Source organism: Diuraphis noxia, unplaced genomic scaffold, assembly GCF_037042655.1.
Source record: "Diuraphis noxia isolate RWA-SAM2 unplaced genomic scaffold, SU_Dnox_SAM2 contig0001, whole genome shotgun sequence".
In the NCBI taxonomy this organism is placed as follows: domain Eukaryota; kingdom Metazoa; phylum Arthropoda; class Insecta; order Hemiptera; family Aphididae; genus Diuraphis; species Diuraphis noxia.
Genome location: NW_028301711.1, coordinates 56,503,695 through 56,527,644, shown reverse-complemented (window position 1 = coordinate 56,527,644; position 23,950 = coordinate 56,503,695). Strand labels below are relative to the sequence as shown.

General features: G+C 31.7%; 1 protein-coding gene across 1 annotated transcript; it reads right to left on the bottom strand.

The window, feature by feature from the left end:
- Window positions 1-312: 312 nt before the first annotated feature.
- Window positions 313-2,391, bottom strand: LOC149060981 (uncharacterized). Its single transcript, XM_089230796.1, has 5 exons — window positions 2,044-2,391; window positions 1,540-1,729; window positions 1,299-1,440; window positions 1,002-1,247; window positions 313-466 (listed from the first exon to the last, which is right to left on the bottom strand). Exons 1-5 carry the CDS (start codon window positions 2,389-2,391, stop codon window positions 313-315), a joined length of 1,080 nt encoding a protein of 359 aa, XP_089086922.1.
- Window positions 2,392-23,950: the final 21,559 nt, after the last annotated feature.

Here is a 23,950-nt window from a genome sequence, read left to right as displayed (position 1 = left end):
GAAGTCAGATTTCAGCGTTGGTCGTTAGTGCGAGACGGTATTCCTCCACTAACACCAAATACCTAATATATATATTATCAATACCGAAAAATAACAATAATAACAGTAACTGTCCATAGGCGCAACTAGAGGCCAAACACTGGGGGTGCTAAAATTATGTAGATGAAACAGGCATTCAATATTTAAACAACCTTACGTAAAACAAAAAAAATTTTTTCATATGATTTTTCCATTTTTGGTGTTTTTGATCTGGGGGTGCTAAATTAAAGGCTGGGGGTGCTTCAGAACCCCCAAGCACCCCCCTAGTTGCGCCTATGTAACTGTCATTGCCACTTGGCACATGCCAAATGCACCATTTTTTTTAATAACAGTAACTGTTATCTTCACTGTTATTTGTTTAGTAACAAAAACATCTTGTAACAGTTCTAATACAACCATCGTACATGCCTTTAAATTTTTTTTGATTCTTAAAAAAATAAATAATCAAGGTATATATTTTATATTTTACATGTCTATTGTCTTATCAGTTATCACTTTTATTTACACAAAATAATTCCTTGGAAACAGTAAAAATGTTTTATCCATGCTATTTTACCTTCTCCGGTCTTGTTATTTAGACTGAATTTATTGATGGCAAGGAGGGAGGAACGCGCAGTCCATCTATATTATGTCTATGCTGAAACGAGACTCAAGTTTTTGATAACACGTTATCATAATAATTAATAATAATATTAAAATTAATAAATAAAATAAACATTTGTTTTTCTCCTCTTTATATAATAATAATTAATAACAATAATAATAATAATAATAATAATAATAATAATAGAATAGTTAGTATTTAGTATACAATAAATAATATGAACCACATGTTGTGGTTAAGAAATAATATTTATGAAATGTTTGATGTGGAGAGTCGACTTCTTCTTTCACTTACAACTTGGCCTGCTTTGGAAAATATCCTTTCACAAGGTACCGACGTTGCCATAATACACAGTCACCTTTTAACAAGTGCGTACAATCTTGGGTACACTTTTTTACGCTCAGTCCACCAAACCAAAGGATTTTCTGCACGGCTAATTAATGGTTCATTTAAATACTTATCAACTTCAATAATGCCTGCAACTGATGAGCTGGATCCTCCAATTAAATTTACCACAGTTTCATCAAACTCTTTCCACAGTGTTGAACTTGAATTACTAGTAAAAGCAGTTGTAGCAATTTGTTGATGATTGGTTCGTCTGATTCTAATATGATGTTTTGTGCTTTAGCCTTTAAAAAATCAATTGCATTGTTACTTACAATGATTTTCATTAGAGAATGCAAATTTCTTGAATCTCGGATCCAATAAAGTTGCTTGAGTAATTAACTGACTCACTTCGATATTACCAAATCTTGCAAGCAACTCATCCTTTAAAACCTGACCCATGGAATTAATTTCTTTTGGTAATGTATTGATATTAATAACATTTGAAACAAACTTATTTAATGTTTTAATAAAAATGATTTCTTTTGATAAAGTCACATATTTTTCAGCACTTATTTCTGTTGTCACTTCATAAAAGATTTTCAAAATGTCCCGGGCATTTTCCAATATTATCCAGTCTTGTGGGTTCAAACAGTTCAACTCTGGATTACCTAAAACTGCAAGAGTGGCAATAATTGGATCTTTAATTGCAATTATTCGATTAATCATGTCATATGTTGAATTCCATCGCGTTGGACAATCCTGTTTGAGTTTCAAAATAGATGAACCAATTTGTTTTTGATAATCATTTAATTTTGCCAGGGTGTGCAAACTTTTTAAAAAATACTGTACTATGCTTTTTACTTTTGTTAGATTAGGATTAAATTTAAATTTAAATTTAAGCTAGATTGGACAGTTAAGTTAATGGAATGTGCAAAGCAAGATAGCCATCTCCAGTTATACTTTCTGATTTCTGTTTTAATATTAGCAGCATTATCAGTAACTACAGCAGTAAGTTTATTTGATAAATTCCATTCCTCGACAATGTTTTTTTAAGAAACGAGCCAAATTGTTACTTGTATGTTTTTATCGAAATCAATACAGCCTAATAATACAGATGAAACAAGTGTCTCGTTTTTAGAGTCAATAAAATGTGCTGTTAACGATATAAAACTTTGATTAGTCCTGGAAGTCCACCCATCTGTGGTCAAACACACAGCTTCCCCATTTTTTAATGTATCCTTTACGAATTCAACAGTCATCTCAAACATCTGAGGCATCAAACTTTGGGTTACTGTTTTTCTTGATGGAATAACGTAAGTTGGACATAACATTTTAATCAAATTATGAAATTCTGCATCCTCTACCACACTAAATGGATGATATTCCTTTACAATAATTTTCACTAATAGTTGATTAATCATTTTTGATTTGCTCATAGGTATCGGCTTTTGGATAAAGTTTGCAATAGAGATTTATGTGATCTTAAATATGCTGTTGATTATGTTGCTACTGAAGAAGATTGTTGTTCAATAGGATTTTGATTCATAGATGTTGAGGGTTCTGAATCATCAATAATCTCAGAATTTGATTCATTTACCTATAATTTAGAAGTATTATTATGTATTTAAATTTAATTATTCATAATTTAAAATTTTAAGTGTAACTGTAACTGTTAAAAGGTTGGTTGTGTCATTGCTTAAATATACCTATTTTATATTATATTTAATCAATGGTTGTGTTCAATTTTTGTAGGTAATACATTTTATAAAAGTTAACATATCGAATATAAGATTTAAAAAAATACTTTTTAAAAGTATCTTAAGTAATACTTAAATACTTTTTTTATTCAATGTGTTGGAGAAAATACTCAAAGAGTTATTACTTAAATATATAAGGAAAATATTTAAAATAGTTTTAAACTTCTTAAAAAAATTTTTGTTATTCTTTATATTAATTGTAATATCTTTAATATAATATATTTTATTAAATTAATCATAACTATTATTATAATTTATATGACTAAATGGCTAAGTAGAATTTGTAGGTATACCATGTCTATTAATTATCACATACCATGATCATTCATCACACTATTATAACAATATAACATCATATTTTGAAACATCGATCTATGAAATAAAGTATAAACTACAGTAATAATAATAAATAAATAATATAGCTAATATAAAATCTAAAATATAAAAAGATTCTGCAAGATTTGCTATTTTAATTTCTTAATAAAATAATAAGACACAAGTATAAAATATAAAAGTATTTGTAAAAGTAGGGTCAAATGGGGTAATTGTAAATCGGGGCATTTGTAAATAATAATCATAAGAAATTAACCAATCATTTTTAATGTATTTCATATTAATAACATGAAGGTATGAACGTATATTGATATAGTGAATCAATGAAACTTATAACATTTTGAGGTTATGTGATAATACGTTAAATAAAAGGTAATACAGGTTGTTTACATATGCCCCAGATCCAGATTCTATTTCACTCTTATAACGTGAAATCATTGTTTACATTTACCCCAAATAAATGGGGCAAATGTAAATGAATGGGGCATATGTAAATTATTTTATTTTTTCTTAAGTGATTTAATACTCTGGTCTTGTGTAGGAAATTTTATAAGCCTAGGATATGTTTATAAATGGTTTTGATGAGAAAGAAAATGTATTGTTAATTATAATTTAGAAAATAAAAAAAATATTAAAAAGTAACAAAATTTATTTACAATTACCCCATTTGACCCTAAGTGTATTCATGACCATTTAAAAGTATTATTTAAATAGTGCTCAACTACAAATAAAAAAAAAAGTATTTGAGTACTAAATTAAAATACTTTTAGTTAAAAAAAATACTTTACACATGTGATCAAGCATAGATTTCTATTGATTTAAACTGTTTTTAAATTTAATTTAATGAATATTTTACCTGGACATTTCTCTGTAGTGGAACTGTTGGATGCTTTGTTTTTAAACGTCTCAACAAATTGCTTGTTGATCCTCCACTAAAACTTACTTTTTCTGAACAAACATTACATTTTGCAATGCTATTTTGTACAATAGAGTAATGATACTGTACGGGCCGGGAACGACACAATAATAGGCCGTGACGCCCGGTCACCAAATACTTCGTGCGCTACTCTCACACACCGACCGACCTGTGTATGTGTGTATATGTGTGTATATGTGTGTATAGCGACTCGATAGAAGTGGACGGGATCGCCGATCAAAACTAAAGAGTGCTAGTATCAATAAATGTTTGTTTAATTTTTAATTGAATCATATGATGAACTTATTATTGTAAAAAACATGCAATAAAAGAAAAATTTGTGAACTTTAAATTATTATAAAGTTCTACATCAATAAATTGAGTATTAGCCGACTTATAAGAGATTAAACAGCGAAAGTTGTATTACTCCCGTAAAATCGTATACAGAGTAATCGGCGGCGGCGAAATTATGACGTCACACGTATTTTTCAAATGACTGCCGCAGGCTAAATAATAGTTGTAAATATATTTTAATGGTATCTCTGTTTTTATTTCACTTAATACTATATTTTAAAATAGACTTATTTTTTTGAGTGTTATGGTCCTTTAAGAATTTCTTCTAACAAATACTAACTCTTGATTACTCACGATAGTAACCAGGTTACATTTGCAGTATTTGCACAAAATTAGTTAAATTATTAATATGAAAATTTCACCTTAATTTATTAATGATTGCTATAACTAAATACTTAATAGTGCTTAGTTGCTCTAAAATTATACGGTTTTTAAAAATACCATTACAATTGAACGAATGAAAACGTTGATTGTGTTGTTATATTAAAACTTGAGTCATTATTAAAATAAATGTATTTTGACTTATTAACGGTACCTAATTAAAATCTATTTAAGAGTGTTATACATAAACAATTGTTTATTATAATTTATAAACTTTGAATTTCAATCATCAAAATGTATGATATGTAATATATATACCTAGGTGTCGAAAATTCTTATAATTAAATGTATATTGTTATAATACTATAATATGACATTATAACATGTCTTGAAATCTACTAACGCTTTACGATAGGTAGAGTAAATTAGTAAATTACAGAATATGTGTGTTATATTAGGTAATAGGTACCTATATACTCTATTAAGAATTATTGTGGTCATCTGTTTGTGGATGAGATTAATCCCACATAGGTCAAATCTAAAGTTTATCGATAGAGAATTTTATACAGATTCCATTTACATGGTCGGTGTAACGAATCTTTAGATTACTTTTAAAAAGCATAAACAAAACCAAAAAATCATACAAATACAAAATTCGCTTAATCAATAATCATAGATTATAAATTATGAATATTATGATAACGAATTATTATTTAGTATAACCATGGTTAAGGTTGTAGATGGTTCGCACTAAAGATGTCAGCAAAAAATTGAAATTGAAATTGGAATGGGAATTTTTATATTTCTAAGTTGGTACACCTAAAAAAATATTAATTTCGGATAAAATATTTCTCGTCGAGATTCTCGACTCGAGAATACGTTTCGGGTAAAATATTTTTCAGAAAAAAAACGTTTCGGTTGAAATATTTTCGGCTTACTTATTTCCGTGTAATATATTTTCTGATAAAATATTTTTCGTGTATTTTACTTTCGTATATAATAATTTTCGGATAAAATACGTTTCTATTAAAATATTTTTCGGATAAAATAATTTTCGTAAATATATTTTCGGATATTATATTTTCGACAATAATATAGCCCCTCTATGAAATGTCTACTGAACAAAATCTCGAATTTCCCAATACAATAACACCTATTAACACTTGGACAACAAACGAAATTGATCTTTCTAATTTGATAAACAACCAGGATTACTCGTACCAATACCCGAAAACGGAAAACCTATTGATTTTTTTTTCATGCTGTTTGATGAGAAATTTTTTTTGAATTTATAGTTAGAGAAACAAATAACTATGCCCAGTCTGAATTTTTACGAGTTGGTGCTGCAAAGCGTTTTTTCACATAAACATTACTAAAATATAGTTAATTCTGAGTTCATTATATTTATTTGTATAAAGATAACAATTGATTAGATTGATATATTTATAGTCAAGTAAATCTCTACTAATTTAAATAAATAAAAAAAAAAAAAACAATTTACAAATAGCTGTATTATAATATAAAAGTTAATAAAACATAATATAAATGTTAACATCGTATTAGAACTTGACTTTTCTTGCTTTTGCGTTAGCGAAATCAGTTACAACTTCTTCCATATCCATATTATAGGCTAATTCTTCCTCAATTGAAATCATTGCAAGGCCCACTAAACGATTTTGTGACATTGTGGATCGTAAATAATTTTTAATAATTTTTAATTCTAGGAAACTTCTTTCACGATTTTCCAGTGCCACGCAACAAAAAGGACCTTCAGTCGTTCATAGGGTTCTACAATTTTTATAGGAAATTCGCCGACCATCACGCGTCTCTTATTGGTCCACTCATTAACCTTTTGAAAAAGGGGGTTCCGTGGCGGTTCACAAAAAACGATCTATCCAATTTTAATTCTGTCAAATCAGCATTTACTGAGCGTTTCCTTGCTCACCCTGATTTCAATTCTGACTTTTATTTACAAACTGATGCAAGTAACCTCGGACTCGGAGCTGAATTGTTTCAAATCAATGCTTCCTCTGAGAGACAAACGATTGGGTTTGCGAGTCGAACGTTGAACTCCGCAGAAGAGAATTACACTGTAACTGAGCTAGAGCTCTTATCTATCGTTTTTGCGTGTAATAAGTTCCGGGTGTTCATTCTTGGTTACCCCATTCATGTGTTGACTGACCATCAAGCACTTATATTTTTGTTCCAGTGTAGGCTTCGAAACGCACGTCTTACTCGTTGGACGCTTGTGCTTCAAGAGTTTGATCTAAGGATTCGACATATCAGCGGACCTAGTAATATAACCGATGTTCTATCTCGCAATCCTATCGGCCGTGATACAACCGCTGGGCAGTATCGTTCACCGTACATTTTCATAACCACTCCCAGTAAGTTGTTTTCTGAGCACCAATCCCATATTCAAGCTTTCAATCATATATTGTCCGAACAACGAAGGGATGAAAGGATCCGGAAAGTTATTGATGCTTTATCTGAAAGCTCGTTGGTGTTGACTGCAATCACAGAGCGTTACTGCATGTATAGGGACATCTTATTCTATCGCCGACATCTCTCCTCCAATAAGTGGTTAGTCTGCGTCCCTCTGCATCGAGTTGATGAGCTTATTACCAAGTTTCATATACACTTCGGACATGTCGGTCCGAAGAAATGCATTTCAGCAATCCGGGGTGTGTGTTTCTTTCGTGGTCTGAGTACGAACGTCCGCAGGATTGTCAAACGTTGTGACCTCTGTCAACGTGCGAAGTTTTCGACAGTACGGACAGAGGGCGAAATGCAAAATGTGTTAGCCACCACACCTCTTCAACGTGTCTGTGTTGATCTCTATGGTCCCTTGCCATCTGGATGGAACCATGTAAAATATATTTTTGTCGTCCTCGATTGTTTCTCACGATTCGTTAGATTGTTCCCAATCAAACGATCTACAGCCGTTGTCGTGACTAATCGTATGATTAACGATTATGTTGCCATCCACGGTACTCCAAAGACCGTTGTCTCTGACCATGGTGTCCAGTTTGTCAGCCGAGTATGGCAGGCTCGTCTTACAGCCATTGGCGCGTCTGTAACTACTACTAGTGTGTACCACCCCCAAAGTAACCCGGCTGAGAGGGTTATGCGAGAATTAGGTAGGTTAGGTAGACTTTTTCGGACCTATTTTCACCAGGCTCATACTGAATGGCCCCGTTATGTCAAATATATTGAGTGGGTTCTAAATCATACTGTGCATGAGGCGACTGGTTTTACCCCTAGTGAGATTCTTCTGAAAGAAGATCGATATAGTCCGATTTATGAAGCCGTAGAGTGCCCCCCAAAACCCGCCGATGACTATACAGTCAAGTTAACCATGGCCGCCGAAGTTCAACGAACCAAAGCTGAAGAACGCCGCATTCGCCATGATCGTCAGGGGAAACCCACAAAATTTTCTATAGGAGATGAAGTCCTAGTTCGTATCCATCACTCCTCCTCTGCCGTTGACCGACAGATTAAAAATTTTTTTATGTTGTATGAAGGTCCATACAATATTATCGAAGTCAAAAACCATAACGCGTATGTATTAAACGACCCTGTAACGAATCAGGTACGAGGAACATTTAACGTGATCTTTCTCCGAAAGTATGTCCGTCTTAACACCACAATAGCACAATAATGTTGGTATGAAGGATAAGGTCCACCATACCAATGTACCTCCGAGAAACCCGGAAAACGACCACTATACCATACTAATATAAAATATTTACAATTTCTCCCTTTTCGTGTGCAGAAGCATCCCTCGGCAAGCCCGCGGTACACTTCTACAGGGGGGTCTCTGTAACGTTCGAAATTATATATCAGTACAGTGCTGGCCAAGTTATAATGTTCCCTCCTGTAGATCAGTGTCGAGACGATAACACCGCCGCACTACATCGGTAGCCTCCCACCGCCGCACCGGCGGGGAACAATACTCGATGCGAGAGCAAAGGTTGCAATTAAATAAACTAATGAATATTGGCCAATGTTTTTTTTTCTCCTCTTCACTTTTTCGTGTCACCGTTTCCAACGCGCACACACGCGGAATCAGTTCCGCGTAAATTTACCGTATAAAGTAATATACACCACAATATGGAGTAAATTATCCAGATCATTTCTGGTACGCCCTGGGGCGGGTGTATCCAAGATGGGTCGGAGTACGTGAGTACAAAAAATTGAAAATAAATATTAAACTCAAGAATAATAAAAATATATTATCACACCTTGGCCGGTATTCATTATTATCATGCATGTATTTTTATTTAAATATTATATTATATTATTCTCTATTACTACCATTGTAATGTATATATTATGTGTGGTAGCCCGAGGCGTACCGCAGCCGTAGAATATGGTACATAAGTAAAATAAAAAAAAAAATAAATAAATAAATAAAAATAATATATATAAGTAACTAATAATAATCAATTACTTATATTTATGCCGTGGTCGGACGCCCGTGGTATGGCCGATACACTATTATTATTTTTATTCCTTTGCATGATGTGTCAAGTCACAGTCGATGACATTAATTAATGTATTTATTAGTAATTTACTAATATTGTTTTATTATCTTTTATTGCTTAACTTATTTTTTCACAAACAAAGTTCTTATGCCGCAAGGCTTTTCTTTGTTTATAAATTCATATTATCACTTTACTCTTGAAATATACGTAACGATCATATAGAACAAAATTGTGTTATATATTACTTTATTATAAAAAAAAAAAAAAAGAAATCCAGAGTACTCTGACTTCGGTCTCGGGCTCTGGTTGGCGACCTTATATATACAGGGTGATTCTTTTATCATGAACCAGTAAATATCTTGGTAAGTATTAGGAATTTTAAAATTTTTTTTTTTTTAATTTTCTAGGTTTTATTATTTTACATTGTATTATGATTTTGATAATTTTAACTACCTCTCTTATTCGATAAAACACTATCAACTTTGGATTTTCAAATGGCAATACCTATTTTTGATAACGATAATCTATAAAAATATTGAAAAAAATAATTATAACGTTTAAAGTATTTAATTTGAGTAATCCGTTTTCGACCTATTAATGTTTAAGTATTCGTTCATTTCACAGCTACTGGGCATTTAATCAAATTCGACAGTAAAAACCAGAAGTCAAAACAAAATTATATCTCAATTTAATAATACCCTTAACGGTCATAATCGATGATAGCATGAAAAAAAAGACAATAATAGTAATAACTAATTAGTACAATGGTCAATGATCATTATATGAATTGGACCCTCTTATCTTATCCCCACTCCCACCAGAAAATCGAGCGTCGACAAACTACGTCAAGTCTGCAGCGTGCTGTATCGACTATAAAGTATAAAAATAACAAGTCATATTTTTACAATTTACCATCATTTTGGTTACATAATGTAGAGGTGGTTACTGATTATTGGTATACGGTATTATCACTTATTACGTTTGTAGATAAAGGAGAAAATGTTTTAACGGTTAATCAACAGTAAATTGTTCCTGAAAGCATGTGTTAACGAAAACGTTTTAAGTAAATTCTAAATTCTATGTATTATTTTAAATATAAGATTAAACCAATTATTGCAATGTATGTTTGTTGATGTTTTAATGTTTTCTTTTGGATAACAAATTTGAATTTAATTACCCAATCTGCACTGTTATGTATGGGATCATAATATATTATATTAGATCATACTTTGCCGACAACTTTATTAGTATAATTTATTGGTAAGTTTAATATGATTTACATATTTTATTGATATTTAAATGATAACCACAGTTATACATTTTTAATTTTATTTCAGTGGCAATCATTAGAATTTGTATAATAGTGAACTATAAGACTAGACAGCTCAATTTTACCAGCAATTAATGCAAATTCATATTGCTTGCTTCTAATACATATCTGATGCTTTATAAATTAATATGGAATAAAGGAATAAAATACATAATATGCATATTTCTACATTATAATTTAAACTTTAAATAGACTAAACAATTAATTATGTAAGTATAATTTTTTTTTTTTAGCTTTTCATTTATTATTCATTCAATTAATAATTGAATGTTTATCTTAATATTTATTTAATATTTATTTATTTAATTATATATTACTTTCCACCTGAAAATGTCACATCATACCGACCGATATCACTCCTTCCAAGTTTATCTAAACTTTTAGAGAAATTTCTGTTCAAACGCCTAAAACCGATTATAGAGGAAAAAAATCTTATACCAGAACATCAGTTTGGATTTCGCAACAAACATTCAACAATCGATCAAGTACATCGAGTTACTAATGTGATTAGTAAAGCTCTTGAAGAAAAAAAGTACTGCTGTGGAGTATTCCTTGACGTAGCTCAGGCTTTTGACAAAGTCTGGCACAAAGGACTCCTCATCAAACTGCGTGATCAGCTGCCACATACCTGGTGTGCACTTCTTGAATCATACTTGACTGACCGTCAATTTCGAGTCATACACGAAGAAGCGATAACCGAATGGAAAGATATATCAGCTGGAGTTAGTGATACAGCAATTTTGTCAACACGTAATAATCAGCTTACTGCAACCAATAACTTACAGAGGTCAATCGACAATATCTTTGCCTGGACAAGACGTTGGAAAATTAAGATTAATGGCGATAAATCGGTGCACGTTAACTATACGTTACGCAAAACCGAAACCATCCAAATAATATTGAATCAATCACCAATCCCACAAAAAAATTCAGCAAAATATCTTGGAATGCACCTTGACTCTCATCTAAACTGGAAACACCACGTCCGTCAGAAAAAAATTCAGATTAAAGAACAAATGCGAAAACTTTATTGGTTAGTCGGACCTCACTCCGAGTTAACCATAGAAAACAAACGTCTACTGTATGTAGCAATTATAAAACCGATCTGGATATATGGCATTCAATTGTGGGGTTGTGCCAGTAAGTCTAACATCGATGTAATACAACGCTGTCAAAATATTGCACTTAGGACCATCACTGCAGCCTACCGGTTCGAAAGAAACAATGTAATTCACCGTGATATTATGCTGCCTACAATAGCAGACGAAATCCAAAGGTTTGCTAGAGACGAGGCTAGATCACCATGTCAATCCATTGGCCATTCAATTATTAGATAACTCCAAGGATATCCGACGTCTTAAGCGTCTGAAACCATACGACTTAGTTTAAGATTTTAGATTAAGGCAGGAGACACTTCATCATTGGAAGTGACTCCATCAACGTGTAATATACATATATATTTTATGTCAAGTATGTAAAATATGTGTAATTGTCAAACATATTTATAAAGACCTTTGGGTCGTTTAAATAATAAAGCCCCAGGGCATTATAAAAAAAAAAAAATATATTACTTTATTATAAAAAAAAAAAAAAAGAAATCCAGAGTACTCTGACTTCGGTCTCGGGCTCTGGTTGGCGACCTTATATATATATATATACAACTGGTTGTCACATAACACCACATAGAACTGACCATTCAAATATATAAATATGTGAGATGCTACCTACTTTAGTTAATCTTAATATATATAAATCTCGTGTCACAATGTTTGTCCTCAATGGACTCCTAAACCACTTAACCGATTTTGATGAAATTTTTACACCGCGTGTAATTTGGCCCAACTTAAAAGATAGGATAGTTTTTATTTCAAATTTTTTAATGCATTAAATATTTTAATTAACTTTTTAATAAATTTGTATGATTGCATGGTGTATTTCGGGTTTTTCCGTGGCCGACCGCGATAATATCTATCTGTAACCTGACCTTTTTTCTATTGTATGTGTTTTATCGTCGGTGGCGTGTAGATATGAATTGTTCCGAGAATTATCGCCATAATACGTGTAGATATGAATTGTTAATACAGCCAACAACCAAAAATATTGTGCACCAATTAGTTTTAAGTTAAATTAAAATTATTATTATATGAATACATTATATTTATATTAATTTGACATACTCAATAATTTACTATGCTCTATGATTTCCAAAACCACTAATAAACTACAAATAAAAAAAATATATTTTCTCATAGGTACGTAATAACCTATTAATAATTATTATTATTAATAAATAAGAGAACGAGACATAGCCACAGTAGGAGCACAGGAACAATAATTTCAATTTATGCATGTAAGTAATATCACAAACTTTTGTTAATTAATATATCAATGAGAAAATGGCACAAAGCTCCCCACACTTTTTCAATAATTGTACAAACATTTTTATATTATTTTCATTTAACCTCCATTGAAAATTATTTTTGACTTTTCACTTATTATTTCAATGTGCTATGATAACATGTTTTTCAGTTCCTCTTTCTAATATTTAAACGATTAAATTATTATTTTCAGTTAATAAATTAATTAATAAATTAATTAATAAACAACCCCTTCTCCCATTCAATCCAGTGAATTTGTATACCAACATCAACATTTTCGTCTTTGCTAGTAAATAATTTCATTGTACTAAAGGGTTATAGTAGTAGAAAGTCAAATAAGGAGATCACCATATTTTTTTACAAATACCATCTGTGTGAAAAAGCATAGTGGACTCTGTGACTGATGTTCTCTTATTGTTCCTCTTAGATTGTTTACTATAATGTAATATAACAAAAACTTTAGCCACAGCAACGCGTGGCCGGGTCAGCTAGTAAACCTATAATAATTAATTAATAATAATATATTATAATAAATAAAAATAAAAGTTTTTTAAGTTTTGCCATATGGACATCCAAATGACGGAACAAGTTCCGTTGATGATGATTTAGGTATCCATTTCACGGAATATTATCCATATTATGTAATAACGTGAAGTGGAGATATCGCGGTTCCATTTCGCGAAATGGATGCAAACGTTGTCCATTTTGCAAAAGTAGAATAACGCAATATGGATGCGACATATATATAATAACTCATAAAATCATGTCTTAGTGTTTTGTTCGCATCTCGTGTCTTCTGTATTATGAATTAAAATTTAAAAATTAAATAGAAAACAATATTTAACTCGTTCACCACCGTAGATAAATTAATATTATATTACATAATTATATAGTAATATAGGGGGCTTAGTTATTTTTGTGCATTACATGCTTTCTGTTAAACGAATTAAATATTTATAATGACAAATAACAGATTTGATTTTAGGTACTATAAGCTTTTTTTATTTATTTTTATTATTATTGGCTTTAGAATGAGCCACAGAATCAACGCTACTAACATCACAAATTTTTATAATGGGCCCGTGTACCTTGGTCGTAGACGTGGCGACAGCAGACGTAAGTATAAATTATTAGCATTACTCATTAATGTTATTTACAGAATGACCAGAAATTTCGAAGAGATCTATGGCCACCAATAATGATGTAAGAATTTGTAAATTTCTCAAGTTTTTGATGATGATATATTATCTAATTCAGAGTCTCCCATAATTTTTATCTTTACCGCCCGCTTCCAAAAAAATCCGACAAACGCCCCCTTAAAAAAATATTGTTATAAAAGTGTGCAATGAAAAATGAACTTTTGTTTATAAATATATATAATATATATAAATATTATATACTAATACTACAATATATACATGTGTAGCATGCATTTTAATTCCATACTGCCTTGAATCGGTAAACTAACTGACATCTCAACTGCTGAAGATTGTTGTTGATTACAAGAAAAAAATTCTTATATGTGATCAACGAATCTTCTCCGAATTCTTCACAATTACTAATATCTACATTAAAACAAAACTCAAAATCGTACATGCAATGTAAGTATTTAGTGAAATAGCATACTAAAAAAACTACATTTAAATCTAGACTTACTAATTAAATTTGGATCAGCCAATGATGTATCCAAATTAAATATTTCTTTCCTATTGTTTTGTATACTTTACACAACTATAATAAGACATAAATATAAAATTGTGGGTAAATAGTTTATTTTTATGAAAAAATATAATGAATTATACTTACAAATGGCATTAGAATCAGCTTTTGAAGCATCCAATCCAGGCATAGCTGAAGTATTCAAATCAATTAGTTCATCACAATTGCTTTGTACGCTTTCCACAAATAAAATATATAAATTAATACAATTGTGCCTTGGAAAATATTATGTATTATACTAACTAATGGAATTAGAATTGCTTGTACAGTATCTATTTTAATAATACCAGACATTACTGAAGTATTATTATTGGATTCATACATATATTTAATTGTATTGGTAAAAACAGGGATGGAAACGCTTTAGCGTTAAGTCGTTTAGTGCCAGTACTCGAACAATTGGTTGTGAGATGTAGAGAACAAACATACTTATTAGCATAAACTTAACAAGGATCTTCATTTTCTAATCCAAAAATTTTCATCCAAGTTTTAAGTCTTTCCATGTCTGTACGTGGATTAGGAAAACGATGGCATATTACATCTACATAAAGAGTTAGATATCCTTGATATCTTTATCGCAAAGGTACCAAGTAACTGCAATACCAATATCTTCAATACAAATTACCTGTCATCCGACCACTCGCCAGTCATACTCCACCTCGAAATTCCCTGTTCGAACTCCTCCAAAAAACCCTCAAAATTTCGCTAAAATAGATTGGCCTACCTTCCAACAACGCATCGAAACTCGTACACTACTCAACCATTCCTTAAAATCAAGCGAAGACATTAATATTACTTTCCAAAAGCTAACTTCAGATATCCATGAATGCATTCACTTAGCAACACCAACAAGCACAGTTCACCCCAATAACATACTTCCAAATCATATAAAATCTCTTCTCCGTGAAAAACATAAAGCAAGATCCCGTTGGCATAGGTACAAATACCCCATAGACAAACACACTTATAACCAACTAAATAACAAACTATGAAAAGCACTTCAACAGCTATCACTTATTAACAATATATCCAAAAGTATCCAAATATATCCTCTGAAAACGACAAAAAAATTCTAAAAACTGTCTCAACTTCCTCTCTCCTCCGTAAAGAAGACAACTATTGGGTTGTCTCCGACACAGAAAAAGCAAACCTATTTTGCCAACATCTATCCCGAACCTTCACTCCGCATGACATAACTCTAAATCCCACTCAAAGCCTAATTGTTACTCATTCCTTAGAGTCTGCATTACCCGTCTCACTCCCAGCTAAGCACACCAGTCCCAGTGAAATCGAATTAATTATAAAAGAACAACTCCATAACAGAAAAGCCCCTGGGTTTGATCGAATTACAAATCGTACTGCCAAAAACCTTCCCAAAAAAGTAATCATTCTACTTTCCTATATTTATAGCTGCGTTTATCCTATTACCCCCTAGCCTGGAAATTTTCAGAGATAATAATGATTCCAAAACCTAACAAACATCCTGAAAAAGTAAATTCTTATTACCCTATAAGTCTACTCCCAACCTTATCTAATGTTTTCGAAAAAATCCTATTGAAGAGGCTCATTCCACTAGCTATTACGGCAAATATTATCCCCAATTATTCAGACAATATGCCTTCGCCTAGTTACATCTGCACCCTGGTACTTAACCAACAATAACCTCCATAAAGATCTTAAAATCCAAAATCTTAACCAAATCTCCAAATTATATTACACCAGATTTCACAACAAACTTCAACAACACACAAATTCACTAATATCTAAACTATCAACAAAAACACTCCCCGATAATCCGCGCCGAAGACTTAAAAGGCAATGGTGTAAAGACCTAATTCAACAGTGAGCAATCCAAATAAGTGCTGGATGTTGCTATAAGCTAACACCTCTAAATTTACAACATAAAAAATAAAAATAAATTGTTTCCATTGCTACTGTCTATTCATAGGGTGTTGCCACTGGGTTTCTGGGTTTCCCCCCTATTCTAATTATTCATGTTAATTGTATTTGTCAATTTATTATCAAACCTACAATTTATACAAACAATGTATAAAACAACAATCTACAAAAATTGTAGATTACTTCAATAAATAAAAAAAAAACTTGATTTTGGAGACGAAGAAAACCGGTATTGATCTATAGATAATAAAAGAATGGACAGGCCATTTCTATATTAACAACATAGGGGATTGTGTGCCGGAATGTGGATGAGAGACAGGCTGCTTTTTATATAGTGCTCTCACTTTAGTAAGGGGTATTATCATTTATTTTATAGCAATTTATTTTGATATTTTTTATACTGATAAGATCCCTTGTAACCTCATTGTTCATACCCGTGCGATAAGGCGTGATGGCCTATCCAATCTTTTATTATCTATGTATTGAACCCTCATAATTATAATAATTATTATTATTTTCATATATTCACCAATAATGACGTATATTTCTTTTTTTTATTTATTTTATAATCATTGACCTATAATAATAATGTACAAATCTAATAAAAAATAATAATGTTTCTAATACGCATGTGCGTTCCTTTGTGGCCTTATTTATTCGATCGATGAGATCGACATCTCCAACTCCAATCGTTTAATCGTTTGTTGTTTAGCATTACTAACAGATCTAATTTTTTTTTTTCACAAATGTTATTCAAATATATTATTTGAATGATAATAATTATTATTATGAGTAATAAGACATGCTCATTATTTGTATAGCCAAAAATAGTGTCATGTTTTTGAATTAAATTATAAAAAATTAATTATCTTCCGGAGGAAGTTCGGGCAGCTAGTATTTATAAAAAATCACAATTTTTAGTATACTTTTTAGAACTTATAAGTAAATAAATTTTTTTTCTCTTATAAAAAATATATACATGAATGATGTGTTAGAGTTTGAGATACCCATATTTTTGATATCACTCAGTGTATTGCATGATAACAGATAAACATATGGTAATTTACTAACCAAAACTGTTTTACATGATAAAAACAACCATCGTCCTTACAGCTATAAAAAATACATCTCCGGAAAGGGTAGGTTGTCTTCTATCATGTGAATAAGTTTTTGGGGATAACTTTTGAATTGTTTAGCGATTCAGAAATGATTACCGTAACAAGTCAGAATGAATGGAATCATGCGGTAACAGTATGACATATCATGACTTTGAAAAATTCGTAAAAAACACCGTCATCAATACAGGTGTAATATGTAAAATATGTAAATAGGAGTTTAAGAATTGCGATACTATAGTGATTATAATAACAAATTTCCCTTTATTGCATATTGATTTTCATATAAACAAAATTTTTATAACAACATATAAACTACAAAAGAATTGTTCAATATACAGGGCGATTTTTTTATCATGAACCACTCATTATTTCAAAAAGTATCAATGTTTTTGAAAATATTTTTTTACAAAGTTTCATATTGTTAAAAAAACAACGTTTTTATGAAAAAATTATATTTTTTAATATTTTTTATCCTTATAATTTTTGAAGTTTTTTACTTTTTTGAATGGCAACCTAGAGTTTTAATTTCATATTCCAAAGCAGAATATTTTTCTAAGTATTTTGATACGTAAAAATCGAATTTTGGACGAGTAGTTTATGAGTTATAAGTATTTAAAGTTTAGATTGGCGGAGTGGAGTGGTACGGGGTTACCCCGCAAAATGTTTGTCCACTACTCCGCTTGTCTAAACTTTAAATACTTATAACTCATGAACTATTCGTCCAAAATTCGATTTTTACGTATCAAAATACTTAGAAAAATATTCTGCTTTGGAATATGAAATTAAAACTCTAGGTTGCCATTCAAAAAAGTAAAAAACTTAAAAAATTATAAGGATAAAAAATATTAAAAAATATAATTTTTTCATAAAAACGTTGTTTTTTTAACAATATGAAACTTTGTAAAAAAATATTTTAAAAAACATTGATACTTTTTGAAATAATGAGTGGTTCATGATAAAAAAATCACCCTGTATACTGCTGAAGCCATCGCCATACTATCAGCACCAAAACTTATTGAAAATGATACTCATCAGTATTACAATATTTTCACGGACTCCTTAAGTACCATCAACTCCATCCAAAATACATTTCATACAAACGACATTGCCACCACCATCATAAACCAAATAGAAAAATTAAAAAACCTAAACAAAAATATCAAATGCATATGGACACCAGGTCATTGCAAAATAAACGGGAACGAACTAGCTGACCAACACGCAAAAAAAGCAACATTATCTGAAGTTCCCAAACAAAAATACAACACAATAATAGACACAAAAAATCATATAAATTTTTTAACACGGAACATATGGCAAAACCACTGGGTAAACCAAAAAAACAAACTACGAGAAATAAAACAAAATATAAATCCCTGGCCACAAACAAAACAACCAGGAAAACAGAAATAATAATAACCCGACTAAGAATCGGTCACACCCTCCTCACTCATGGTCACCTTATGAACAACCAAACACCAACAGAATGCCCCTCGTGCGGAACGACCCTCACTGTTAAACACTAGCTGACCGAGTGCAGATCCAACGAGGAAGAACGTAAAAAGCATAACATACCTTCCAACCTGTACGAAATTATCGGTCCCGACTGCCTACCAGAAACCATCATATCTTTCCTCAAGGCATTAAATTTAGAAAAAAGCATTTAATAATTAATGTTAATAAGTCACTAATATTGTATAAACTGTTTTTTTTTCTTCCTATTCTATGTAAATATTTATAAGTACATAATTGTATAAAACTCAAAGCTAATGGCCTATGCTGCCGAAGCTGTAACGTTCAATAGAAAAAAAAAAAATTTTAATTTTTAATAGAGGTCAACTTATACTTAGTAAGACATTTTTTTAAATGTATAAGTTAAATTATTATACTTAATTTAAATGTGTACAATTCATAATGAATAATATATTTTAATATACATTGCATATAAACTAGTTTTAATTTTTACTATAGGCCAACTTAATACTTAGTAAGAACATTTTTAAATTTATAAGTTAAATTAATATACTAAACAAAATTTACAAAATGTGTTAAATGTGTACATCATTGCAATTACTCTTATTATATACAATTCAGTACGAATAATATATTTTAATATACATTTCTAATTTTAAATCAACTGGCCACACCGCTACTCGGTACATAAAGGACATTATGTTTAATGTTCCTAAAACATGAAATGTTAATAAATCAATAAGTTATTTTTATTGGCTTGAGGCAATAAGTTATTTATGATTTTTATGACAACATACATTTTGTCGTCGACGACGGGACAATTGATTTGGGGCACCAAAAACTGCTCCGCATGGTGGGCATTTAAATGGGTAAAATTTGGTGTGCTTTACGTTATAATGGTACCTTAAATTGCGTGGGTCTTTAAATGCCATTTTGCATTTAGTGTGTATGTGTAACGTCAGTTTTTTGTGTTTATGTTGTATATGCGTTTTTAAGTTGAATTTCAACGAAAATGTCTGTCCACAATTAGCGCAGTCATAACTTTTACCATCAAAATGAGTTATGAAATGACGTAGTAAGTTGTCTTTGCGCTTAAACTACTTGGGGCATTATCTACAGTGGTGGACACCAATGACAGAATGTGTTGACCTATGGTTCGTGTACCAAGATTCATATTTGAATACTTTGTAGCATTCTCCGCAATGATATAAGTCATCTGGAACTACATAAATATCCAAATTATGCCTCCATAAAAATAAAATGTACAGTTAGCATTGTTATTACTTTTATCGGTATATAAATAGGTATAAACACTACTGTAATCATCGTCACTGGCAGAACTATCATTATCATCTGTAACGAGAAATTGTTACTTCTGAATATAGCGGTTAGCATCGACCGCCTGTAAATGCAGTCACGCGTTACTAGCGGTGTATCACAGAGTTAATATTGTCGAGGAACGAAAAGATAACGCTCAGTGGACGCAACAGAGCGCGCTACCCGGCAACAGTATTAAAACCACGGTGTGGCCAGCGCGAATTATACGGTTTCAAGTCACGGAAAAGGACTTAACAATACATAATCAGTAACTAAACGAGGTCTCTAATATCATACTACTGTCAACGGTACCATTAATAAAGACGGGTTATGAGAAAATCATAAAAGTAACACGATGCACACTCCCGATTCTACAAAAACATTAGAGTCGAGAAGTACATAAGTACGGCTGGTCGACGACTATTTAGACACACCGCTCCTGCCGTGATATTGAATAGACGGTACAGAGGAATACAGGTTAACTGTATTAACGCCCTGTACCCGAGTCTACAAGATATCACGGTTAGTGACGAAACCACGTCGTGCCACCAAGGACCGCAGTCATAACAGAGTCGTCGAGGAACCGTCAATAGCAGTACTTCCCACAACACCAGTACCCAGTACAACGACATCACTGAGGAATCATCGGCAGTATCTCCTGGAGGACCAGTGCCCAGGAAGCAGAAAACTGTAAGTTTTTATTGTGCACGGACTACGAACTATCGTAGTAATACCGGCACAACTATATCCACTGTCCCTATCCTTTTATTGTGCACGTACTACGAGTTATCGTAGTAATACCGGCAAAACTATATCCACTGTCCCTATCCTTTTATTGTGCACGGACTACGAATTATCGTAGTATTACTAATATAATTATATTGTACTATTGGCTTGTGTTATTGTAAATATATTCATGTTTTACTTGTATGCTCCAAGAAGCAATTAATACCTATAATCTATAAAAAAAAGAAAATGTAATATATTATGAATACCTTAATAAAGTAAATGTATATGACAACATAAACTTGAGTTGTTGTCATTACCGTTACACATCATTGACAATATTAAACCCTGCTCTGTAGTTGGCTGTGTCACTGCCTCCTGCAGTGATTGGGGAGACCCATACTTAGTGCTGTAAGAAAAATATAATGTATTAAAAACAATGGTAGTTGCGTTTTGCACACCAAACAAGCAACACGTATGTTTCGCTTTCGCAGTTCGCGAGATAGTGCTGACTAAGTTATTACAATTTTTTTGTTGATGTTTACAATGCAAACCACGGCCTGTCGGAGGGATGGTAAGTTTTTTTAAACAAATATTTTTTTTAAGTGGGTCACACTAAAACTGACCGAATTACAAAATGTATGCAAATATGGAGGTCGATTCAAATCTGCCGCATAATATAACAGTTGATGCTAGTATTTGGACACAAATACAAAACGACAATGCGACCTTGAAACAAATGGTAACGGAATTGCGATTAAACAATGAGAAATTACAACTTCAGATTTCTGAAATAAACGCTGGGAGCTCCAAAGAAATTTTGAGCTCGCCAAAATAAATAATCAAAGTGACGAAAGAAGTAGCGAAAACTTCTGTAAAAATCCATAAACCACCTCCAATAACAGTATGTGGTGTAAACGATTTAAAAAAATTAATGATTAATTTAAAACTCGAAGAAGCTGAAGGACACAAGCAACAAATAAAAACTTTGGCTAATGGTGAAATTAAGATACTAACAGGCGACGAACACCAGTTTCAACGAACTATAAAAGTATTATAAGAGCAAAAAGTTGAGTATCATAGATACCAACTTAAAACTGAAAAAAAGTTTCGGGTGGTAATTTGTGGAATACATCCTGAAACTGATCTCTGTGATATTAAAAACGAATTATCCGAGCTAGGACATTTTGTACATACTGTCACGAACATTCAAATAAAAAAAAAAGTCGACCCTAACAACAAGTTTAGTGATTTAACTATTGTAAGACTTGCATTATTCTTCGTGGATTTGGAACCACAAGCAAACAACAAAGATATTTATGATATTAAAAACTTGTGTTATCATATAGTAAAAGTAGAACCCCCAAGGAAAAAAAAAGAAGTTCCACAATGCAAAAATTGTCAACTATCAAATCATACTCAAATCTACTGTTTCAAAACACCAAAGTGAGTAAAATGTAGTGAAGGACATACTTCACTAAATTGCCCTAAGTCTAAGAAATCAAAGGCGAAATGCGCAAACTGTGGTAAAGCACATACTGAAAATTGGAAAGAATGCATCACTTAAAAAATGCAATAGAAAAAGCTCACCCTAAAAAAACTACAGCAGTACAAAGAATACAACAGAAACCTGCGAAACCAGTCACTCAAGAAGTTTCTTTTGCACAGATGGCTAGTTCTTCAAACATCAAAAGGGTCCACTGATTCAAACCCATACACAACAAAACCAAAATGTACCGTCGCTATCTGACGTTATGTCAGCATTAACAAAATTGAATGAGAGATTGGACAGGCTAGAAAATAGCCAGCCGAAAACCAAAGCGCAGAAGAAAAAGAAATGAGAGAACGCTTCGAATCATAACATGGAACGCAAACGGGCTTGTACAACGAAAACAAGAACTTGAACATCTTATGAATAACGAAAAAATTGACATAGCTTTAATTTCAGAAACCCACTTCACAACGTGAACCACTCTAAAATTTCATGGCTATCGAATATATACAAAAAAACATCCGAGCAATCGCGCTCATGGAGGAACTGCAGTAATAATAAAAGAAACAATTAAACATTATGAACTTGATAAACATCCTCAAGAATATTTACAGGCAACTAGTGTCCATATCAATGACACGGCAACAATGATTCTAAAAATCTCTGCAATTTATTGTCCACCAAGACACAAAGTAGATGACAAAAAGTTCATTGAATTCTTCCTAACACTCGGTAGCAGATTGATTACCACCAAAGGGTGGGAATTTTTCAAATCAGCAAATACAATTAAAGCACAATTCATTTCAACTAGAAAACCAACATATTGGCTGACTGACCCAAATAAATTACCTGATCTTATTGACTTTTACGTAATGAAAGGAATTTCATCAAATTATACGGAAGTTGAAGGACTATTAGAACTTACGTCAGATCACATTCCTGTGCTTCTCTTATTAAGCTCTGATTTGATAATGAAACAAAAAAAAATGTCTATAACAAACAAAAAAAACAAATTGGGACCTATTCAGAAATACCCTCGAAGAATAAATAATACTTTCAACTCGATTAAGAACAATAGCAGATATTAATATTGCCGTAAAAAAAATAACTTATGACATTGTTAGTGCGGCGGAAATAGCAACTCCGGTAGCTATCAGTGGTAATCACCAGTTAACTTACCCACTAGAAATAAGAAAACTAGTCCGACATAAACGTCGAGCGAGACGAACATGGCATAGTACACGGAACCCAACGGATAAAATGGAATGTAACCGAGTAAGCAAAATTATTCATGACAAAATCAAAGAAATGAAAAGTGAAACATTCAAATCATACTTAAGTGGTCTCACTGCGATGGATA

Excerpts from the sequence above, each read along its gene's own strand:
- LOC149060981 (XM_089230796.1), bottom strand. The coding sequence starts at position 2,391 with ATGATTAATCAACTATTAGTGAAAATTATTGTAAAGGAATATCATCCA. Across the intron at positions 1,441-1,539 it reads TGAAGTGACAACAGAAATAA|AAATTAATTCCATGGGTCAG; the intron begins GTGCTGAAAAAT and ends CATTACCAAAAG. Across the intron at positions 467-1,001 it reads TTGTACGCACTTGTTAAAAG|AATCAAAAAAAATTTAAAGG; the intron begins GTGACTGTGTAT and ends TATTTTTTTAAG.